Genomic DNA, 10,035 nt, shown 5'->3' with positions numbered 1-10,035 from the left:
AAAAAAAAAAAAAAAGTTTTAAACATATACAAAGCTGGATGTGGTCCTGCATACTCTTGACCCCAGCATTTAGAAGGCAGAGGCAGGTTGATTTTGAGTTTACAGACAGCCTGATCTACATGCCAAATTCTAAGATTGTCAGGGCTGCAAAGTAGGATATTGTATCAAATAAACAAGCAAAAAACTCAAAGGAAGCCAGGCCTTTAGCTACTTTCAAGGCTAAAGCATAATGACTCCAAATTCAAGGCCCGCCTGAGCTACAGAGTTTGTTCAAGGCCAATCTGGGTAGCTTAAGAAGCTTCAGTATTAACATATCTGACTTACTATGTTACCATCTGCAAAACTACTTAATGGAAATTTGGTTTTGGATCAATCTCATCTCACCTGTATTTTGGAGCAGTGTTTCATCTTGTCCTCCTGAGGTATGGTATTGGTAACTACTACTGCTTCAAAGCATGCATTGTTTATTCGAGAAATGGCTGGGCCAGAAAAGATTCCGTGCGTCAGGATAGCATAAACTCTGGTAGCCCCAGCAGAGAGAAGTCTGGAGGAAAGAGATCTGATTAATCTGACATTCAAATACAGCATCTGAATTAGGAAGAAGGAAGAGTACTAATCTGTCATAACAGAATATCACAGACAAGTCTGTTCACAAACAAGGCTAAGATGGAAGCATAGACAAGCATCTTCTGCGCTCACACGACCTAGTACACGTGTAAACAAAGTGTAGCAAGCATTTCTTCTAAGGTCACTAATCCTATCCTGAGGGTTCTTCTCTCAACTCTCTCTAAACCTAAATACCCCGAGGGTATTCTGCAAAACCACACCTGGGCTACAAGTCAACGCATGAATTTTAGGGGGACACAGTTCTGGCTCATTAAGGAATAAAGCCTGTACTAAGCCTTATTGTGGTAGAAACTATTAAAAAAAATTCCCAGGGGGTAATCTCAGTGTTCTTTTTCCTTTCTGGATAGAAAAAAGAGAAATACCCTTCAATATGATCTGAAAAACTATATAATAAAAATATGCATGGTGCCACAAGACTAAAAGTTTATAACCCTGAAAGTAAGCTTAACCAGAATACTTTGACTATGCTTGCTGCCCAGCCTGCTGACCTGAATTTGATCCCTGGAACCCACAGGGTAGAAGGAGAGAGCCATGCTGAAAGTTGTCCTCTGGCTTGCACATGCTTGCCACGGCATGTGCACATATGCACACATACAAAATAAATATATGTAAAGGACATCTAGGGTTTCTAACTCATCAAAACAAAAAGTTAGCAGTGTAGAATAGAATATTGTAAATATGCCAGACAGTGGTGGGGCATGCCTTTAATCCCAGCACTTAGGAGGCAGAGGCAGGTGGATATCTGAGTTCAAGGCCAGCCTAGTATACAGAGTGGGTTCCAGGACAGCCAGGGATAGACAGAGAAACCCTGTCTCACCCTCCCCCCCAAAAGAATATTGTAAATATAATTAATGTCATTGAATAAGATGGTTAAAAGGGCAAACTTTACCATATAAAAGTTCTGACCATACTTGAACTTAGGATTTTTGGACTTTATAATGGCACAAACATACTATGCATTCAGTAAAAACCAGGTATAGAATTTTAATCTTTCCCTGGTCTAATAATATACAATCAAAAAATGGCTGTCACACCACAGCTCCCAGGCAGCCATGTAATCATTAGGGGAGAGAACCCAGTCTATGGTAGATTTTGGTGCTAAGCAAGGACTTTTAAAAGGTAAAGGAAGTGATAGATTTAACTTTCGATAACTTATTAAGGTGATGTAAAAGCTGTGTCTGTTTATAAAAATTAAGAATCTGAAATGAGGAATACTTACTAATCTATATGTTATTAAAAGCTAGCATGATCAAAATATCCCAAAGCTACTTACCCTTCAGTTGTGTTTCAAAAAAAAAAAAATCAGTAAAGCAGTAGTTTAGCTTTCTATTTCTAACTAGCCTGTACTCACTTGTCAGCAGCATGACAGATTGTACCACAAGTATCAGCCATGTCATCCACAAGTATAGCCACACGGTCCTTCACATCTCCTACGAGTACCATGCGGTCCACTTCATTGGCCTTCTTCCGTTCCTTGTGAATCAAAGCAAAATCCACATTCAACCGGTCTGCAATGGAGGTCACTCTGTAAAATAGGAGATGTTCAAAGTTAAGTTAAAGACAAAATTCCAAGGCAAACGTGGCTTCCAAGGCTGGGAATGTCTTTCAGTGGTAGACAGTTGGTCTGGCATGCATGAGGCTCTGGGTTCCATCACTTGTGCCCACTTATACAAAATAATGGAATGTTTTTCCTGGGGGAGAATACTCCTTGAAGTTAAAACAGATCCCAGAGCTAGAAGAAAGCAACTATCATTGACATCCCCAAAACCAAACATTATAAACTGGATTTTGTGGATTAATGCTTCTGTAATACCAACAGCAGTATAGGAATATAATATTCACTTACACCATTCATTGTGTGGATGGGGTAGACATACCCTTCACCAGTCCTGGGAAGCAGTATACACTAAGGTGTATTAGTTTGCTAATTAAAAGCAGAAGAAAGATCTTATGAGCTAGTGCAGGGAGTGCACAGATTGTCCCAATCTCCATCATGGAAGACTTCTGAGTCTAGAAGCAGTGACACGTGAAGGTGAAGCTATAAGTGAGTAAAGCCTACCCTCTCGCCCATGACGGTGAAAACCACCACAGATGGTAAATATCCACTGTACCTGGTAACCAACCTTGAGATTCCTTCTAGAAAGAAAATTAAGCCAATTAACCAGACAAACACGGCGTGTTATTTTACGGCCGAAATTATCAAAGGAAGAAGTTTGTTTTTTAATCAAAGGCAGGTTAGAAGACAAATCTGACCAAGTACAACACAATTCACTTATGCAGAAAGTCAATTCAGTGGCTCTTGTTCTTCCTCTCTTCTCTGTCCCTTCTCTCTCTCCATTCCCCTCCTGGCTCTATCTCCATGTGCTTCCATGGCTGGCCTCTACTCCTCCGCACCCCCCTCTCTCCTACTCCTCAACTCCCTTCCCATACCCTAAATTAACTCTATTCTATAGTAAATAAAAAAAAAAGAAAGTCATTCAGTACAAATGACAATATGCTACCTATGTGACATTTATAATAATGACTGTATAATCCTTGTCATGAAGTTTTGTCAGGTTTTGTATTTTTAATAGTAGCATTGGGGGCTGGCAAGATGGTTCAGTGCTTAAGAGCACTGACTGCTCTTCCGAAGGTCCTGAGTTCAAATCCGAACAACCACATGGTGGCTCACAACCACCCATAATGAGATCTGATGCCCTCTTCTGGCGCATCCGAAGTCAGCTACAGTACACATATAAATAAATCTTTGGGCAGGAGCAAGCAGGGGCTGAGTGAGCAGAGTCCACTGACTGGAGCGACCAGAGCCAGCAGAGGTCCTAAAGATTCAATTCCCAACAACCATATGAAGGCTCACAACCATTTGTACAGCTCTAGTGTACTCATATACATAAAATAAATAAATCTTTAAAAAAGTAGCATTGATCAAACTTTAGCATTATGCCATATTTCCCTTGTAGCAGAGGTTTTGTTGAACAGAACCTGTGACCATATAAGGTTCAAACCACAACTCTAGGCAACATTTCTACCTGGTCCTAAACTAACCATACAGTAGCATGTTCTCTATTACCACTGGTTAGGCACCTATCATCAGAGGTAACCAGTTTACTTGGAATGATGGCACTCAAGACAAATGCATGATATCATTTATCTTTAAGTGTCCCAAATTATTCATGCTCACTGCCAGGATACCAACAAAACAGAAAAGGGCTGGAAAAATAACCCATACCCCCTTGAGTGGAGACCTGCTGTGCAAATTATAATCACACTAGGGATCCTTAGCTATTCCACAATGCAATTTTTTAAGTCCCGAGAAAGACATGAAGATAATTCTTCCCCCCCCCCCCCAGACAGGGTTTCTCTAGCCCTGGCTGTCCTGGAACTCACTCTGTAGACCAGGCTGGCCTCGAACTCAGAAATCCTCCTGCCTCTGCCTCCAAGTGCTGGGATTAAAGGCGTGTGCCACCACAGCCCGGCTATGAAGATAATTCTTAAGAGTTAAAACAGAGTGTGACAACTGCTCATGAAATGGAGTTCATCAAGCTACATATCTGGCTGGATTAACCAAGGTGAACAGTTTATTAATTCCACTGAAGTTACTGAAATTAAAGAGATGGTTGGGAAAGATTTGAGTTGTTTGAATCTTCATGATTTGTTATCACTTTTGGAAACTTCTATGCCAGTTTTTCTTCTATTCATCTGAGCTCTGTAGGCCTTCATTCTATTTCCATAAGAACATGTGTTATATTTCTGTATGTATTACTAACACACAATCCACTAAGAAAATCCCTTAGTCTGCACTATTTGAGCTATAAAGTATTGTAACTGCTAAATCCTAGCAATAAGTTTGGTTTAAAAATTTAAGGTACAGGCTTTAAATTAAAATGCCAGGTTTTAATTCAGGGATCAAATGGTCTAACCAACAGCTTTGTAAAAGATTTGTAAAGGTTACTTTAAAAAATACTAATTAGGGACTGGTGAGATGGCTCAGTGGCTAAGAGCACTGACTGCTCTTCTGAAGGTCCTGAGTTCAGATCCCAGCAACCACATGGTGGCTCACAACCTTCTGTAATGAGATCTGACTCCCTCTTCTAGTGCATCTGAAAACAGCTACAGTGTACTACACAGGAGTGAGAGGGGCCGTCCTGAGTTCAATTCCCAGCAGCCACACACATGATGGCTCACAGCCATCTGTACAGTTACAGTATACACATACACATAAAATAATAAATCTTTAAAAAAATACTAATTATTCCATTCCTTTACATCTCAAAAATGATATCCCCATTCCCAGTTACCCATCCACAACCTCACCATCCCACCCATCCTCTCTCCCCTCCACTTTCCCTCTGAGTGTGCTCTCCCACTCATCCACCCACTTCCACCCCATCATTCCAGAACCTGCCTACACTAGGAAGAATAATGTCAGCTGACTGGACCACCAGAGCTTCCAGGGACTAGACCACCAAGCAAGGAGTGTAAAGCTTACTTATCCATTAATATGGGGTTTAAGAATAAATGTCATGGGCTGGAGCAATAGCTCAGTGGTTAAGAGCATGGGCTGCTCTTCCAGAGGTCCTGAGTTCAATTCCCAGCAACCACATGGTGGCTCACAACCATCTATGGGGGATCTGATGCCCTCTTCAGGCAAGCAAATGTATATACAGCAGAGCAATCAAACATTAAGTTAAAAAAAATTAAATAAAAAAAATAAATGTCATGCCAGGCGGTGGTGGCGCACCCCTTTAATCCCAGCACTTGGGAAGCAGAGGCAGGCGGATTTCTGAGTTCAAGTCCAGCCTGGTCTACAGAGTGACTTCCAGGACAGCCAGGGCTATACAGAGAAAAAAAAAGAAAGAAAGAAAACCAAACCAAACCAAAAAAGAATGAATGTCATTCATTGAAAATTTCCTACCATTCCTGATAAAGTTCAGCAGTGTTGTTTTACTGATGTGAAAGTCAAGCATAATGCAACAATTATTTGTTTTCTTGAGACAGGTTTCCTCTGTAGCCTGGCTGTCCTCAAATTCGCTCTGTAGACCAGGCTGGCTTTGAAATCAGAGATCCACCTGCCGCTGCCTCCCAAGTGTTGAGATGAAAGGCATGTGCCACCAATGCCTAGCACATTATTTTAAAGAATAGTAATTATAACCATACCTCTTAGCTCCACCAGCATCAGGTGAGACAATAGTACAGTTTCTCCACTCAGATATATTCTCCCGTATCCACTTTAGGACAGCTGGCTCTGCATATAAATTGTCCACTGGGATATCAAAGAAACCCTGGAGAAAGAAGCTGGATTAAGTTTTGTTTTATTTTTTCTTTTATTTATGAATATATCTAAAAATTATAGTAGATCCAGAGAGATGGCTCATCTAACAAAGGTATGTGCTGTTGAGTCTGCTGTCTTGAGTTTGCTCCCTGGGACTCATATGGGACAAATGATGGCTAACAGTTATCTTCCCAACCTCCATAGAGGCATGCTTTAGCATGTGTACCCAATCAACAATCAATCAATTAATTAATCAATATAGGGGGGCTGGTGAGATGGCTCAGCAGGTAAAAGAGCCCAAGTCTGATATTGAGGACCCACTTGGTTAGAGAGCATTTACAAGTTATTCTCCACACAGCATGCATGTACCTATGTATACACACACAATATACAAATGTTAAAAGAAAATAACTTATATATAAAAAAAACCTTACTATAATATTCAAAGTATTGGAAAGGTACATCCAAGGTGGTAACTATAAAAACAGAGCCTCTTTCCTGGCAAAATCAACAATGTTAGCCCTTAGCCAACTCACACCTGCCCATAGGAACAGAAATGAGCCCTTATAAAGTCAAATTCAGCCAAGTACCATGAACTGCTAAGCCAATAATCAGACTCCCAAGGTATATATACTGTTTATGCCACTTGGTGTTTGTGCTGGTCCAACTGGTAAAGCAGCTAGAGTTAGTATAACATAGAAACTCAGGGGCAACTATTTATATTGAATGATTATACAGAATAATTAGAATTCACGAGATGTGTGTTTTAATTCTAGTCTATACAAATGAGTTGTATTTCTCAATTAAGTTGTTGCTTTTTTATAGGACGAGTATTCTCTATCGTATGTACGTCCCTGTATTGCTATAAGATTCAAATGGTATTAACTGGGAGTTTATATTTTTAAAGGAGGTTTTCCTCTCTCCCTCCTAGGTCTTCCAGATGCTAAGTATATACTACCATATGTAGCAGAAAGTTTCTTTATATAGTATATAATAAATGTAGCAATTGATTTCCCTTACTCTAGGCTTGTAGGAAAAATCCTTAATGTCTGTAGCTCTAAATTTAAGACTGATTATTCTAGGGGGGAAATCCTGATAATAGCTACCATTATTATCAGCTATATCAACCAAGTATCATAAATTTAATATTTTATAACCATAATAATGAACATATATTATACTCAGAAGTAACCTACCAAGGTTATAAAGTTAATGTGCCAGTACATTTAAGTAGAAGCATCCAGACTAGTTCTAACCCTAAGGCCTATGCTCTTCCCATAACACCAAACTGTCAAATTTCTTGCTTCATCTTTCAGCCTCCAGACTGCAGATATCTACTATCATGCCTGACTCTCCTGCCACCCTTCTGACTCTCAGTATGTAGCTTTAACTGGTACCTGAATTTGAGATGCATGTAGATCCATGGTGATAATATGATCTGCACCTGCTACAGATAACATATTTGCAACAAGCTTAGCTGAGATTGGAGCCCGGCTCTGAATAGAAGGAAAGGAAAACAAAAATTAAAAACCAAGATAAAAACAATTTACTTGCTTGAGAAACATTATCATGTACCCACATATGGAATATAAATTGTGGTTAACTATTTACATTGAATGATTATACAGAATAACTAAATCTAGTTTATACAAACTAGTTGTATTACTCAATTAAGTTGTTTCTCTTTTTATAGGACAAGTATACCCCTCTTCCCGATGCACAGCATTGTACTGCCAGAAGATCCAAATGGTATTATTAGCTGGGAGTTTATACTTCATGAATCTGGTTTATTTACACGATGAGGTATATATATATATATATATATATATATATATATATATATATATATGCTTTGCAAGCCTTTTCTAATTAATCATTTTTACAAATTATACATATTAGGAGGAATGCTAGATTTTTTTGTTTATTATGACCAAGTATAGAATAAAAGCATAGACTTTGTAGTAGTCTTAATAGTGCCACAGGTACGTTGAATTTAATATGAGGTTGACCTTCAGATGAATCAGATTAAACAATTTTTACTGTGATGTTGGTCTTTAAACTTTGACGTGTTAGGTGGCATATAAGTACTGAGTATATATACATTAAAATGTTTCATTAAACAATTTTTAGAGATAGTGTGAGGACTGAGCTTGATTGACCATCGTAAACGTTTGAATAGATTTGAAAAAGTATGTATAGGGCTGGAGACATGGCTCAGTTGTTAAGAGCACTGAGGTCCTGAGTTCAATTCCAGCAACCACATGGTGGCTCACAATCATCTGTAATGGGATCTGATGCCCTCTTCTGTTCTGTCCGAAGGTAGCAACAATGTACTCACATACATGAAATAAATCTTAAAAAAGAAAGAAAGAAAGAAAGAAAGAAAGAAAGAAAGTTTATGTATAAGAAACAGACAGGGACTGGTGCACATGGTTTTGATCCCTGGAGACAGAGGCACACAGATTTCTTATGAGACCAGCTTGGTCTACCCATAGAGTTCTAGGGCAACCAGAGCTACACAGGGAGACCCTGTCTTGAAAAACAACAAAACAAAACAAAATAGTAGAATAAGACAGGAAGTGGTGGTGTACACCTTTAGTCCCAGCACACTGGAGGCAGAGATAGAGGATTCAAGGCCATCCTGGTCTAGCCAGTGAGTGCTAGGACAGCTAGGGCTACACAGAGAAACCCTGTCTTGAAAAACAAAACAAAACAACAAAAATGACTAAAGACAGCAGTAGAGGGATGGAGTCGCCAACCCATTTTCAAAATCTTTGACCCAGAATTTTTCCTGTTTTTAAGAACTGCAGGGACAGCTGGGCAGTGGTGGCACTTGGGAGGCAGAGACAGGCGGATTTGAGAGTTTGTGGCCAGCCTGGTCTACAGAATGAGTTCCAGGACAGCCAGGGATATACAGAGAAATCCTGTCTTGAAAAACAAAACAAAAAAAAGAACTGCAGGGACAAAAATGGAGCAGAGACTGAAGGAAAGGAGGTCCAGTGACCAGATGAACTTGGGATCTATCTCATGGGTGGGCACCAAACCCTAACCCAGTGCTGTGCTTGCAGACAGGAGCCTAGCATGGCTGCCCTCTGCGAGGCTCTACCAGCAGCTGACTGAGACAGATACAGATACTTATAGCTAACCATTGGACTGAGCTCAGGGACCCCTAAGGAAGAGTTTGGGGAAGGACTGAAGGAACTGAAGGAGGTGGTAACTCCATAGGAAGAACAATAATATCAACTAACCCAGACCTATGGAAGTTCCCAGACACTGATTCACCAACCAGGCAGCATATAGGAGCTGGTCAGAGGTCCCCAGGTCATATGTTGCAGAGACCTGCTTTGTCTGGCCTCAGTGGAAGATGCCCCAGGATGTGGAGGATACCCAGGATGGGGTACCCTCTCAGGTGAAGGGGAGGGGAGATGGGGAAAGAATTCTGCAAAGGGGGACTAGGAGAAGCAACATTTAGGATGTAAATAAATAAAATAATAAAATAGTAAAGCCATATACTATCCATTACAATGCCATTTCACAGCATTTACTTACAAATGGATTTCTGTGGGATTTGAATTAAACTATGATGCTTTTAGCTATGAAAACAATATTTGTCATTTAAATGAAAATTAAAATAAATAAAATATATAATATATATGTACTACTTTTAAAATCAATTATATGCCATTGATGTAAAGATAGGGAATACTTAAGGAATTATTTTGGAACGCAGCTATAATCACCACTATACCATCAATGGCCCATTGAACAAACATGTAAATATATAACTGATAGCTAAGGACTTTGTGACTTTGGACACTGTTCCTTTTTCCCCCACATTAGAAAGATTCTAAGCTGAAGTGGTAGAACACTAGCCTAACATTCAGCTCTAGGTCTGATCAACACCAATAAAAAAATCCACTCCTACCTTATCCTTCTTATCTTGGCGGGCATAAGGGAAGCATGGAATGACTGCAGTAACCCGGCTGGCTGAAGCAATCTTGCAAGCATTAATCATGATCAAAAGCTCCATTAGATTGTCATTTATCTCACCACACCCACTCTGAACAATGTAGACATCCTCTCCACGAACGCTTTCCCCAATTTCCACACTAAAATAGAAAAAAAGGAGAATGATTATA

General features: G+C 39.7%; 1 protein-coding gene across 1 annotated transcript in view; it reads right to left on the bottom strand.

The window, feature by feature from the left end:
- The window catches only part of Prps1 (phosphoribosyl pyrophosphate synthetase 1), a 19,230-nt gene that overhangs the window by 1,312 nt on the left and 7,883 nt on the right, over positions 1-10,035 (bottom strand). Inside the window, exons 2-6 of the mRNA XM_031368739.1 lie at positions 9,822-10,005; positions 7,294-7,392; positions 5,782-5,906; positions 1,979-2,152; positions 385-544 (exon numbers count right to left, since the gene is read on the bottom strand). Of these exons, the coding sequence (XP_031224599.1) occupies positions 385-544; positions 1,979-2,152; positions 5,782-5,906; positions 7,294-7,392; positions 9,822-10,005 (742 nt within the window). The remainder of the gene's footprint in view (positions 1-384; positions 545-1,978; positions 2,153-5,781; positions 5,907-7,293; positions 7,393-9,821; positions 10,006-10,035) is intronic.

This window comes from Mastomys coucha, chromosome X, assembly GCF_008632895.1.
Source record: "Mastomys coucha isolate ucsf_1 chromosome X, UCSF_Mcou_1, whole genome shotgun sequence".
NCBI classification, from domain to species: Eukaryota; Metazoa; Chordata; class Mammalia; order Rodentia; family Muridae; genus Mastomys; species Mastomys coucha.
This window is presented reverse-complemented; position numbering and strand designations above follow the sequence as displayed.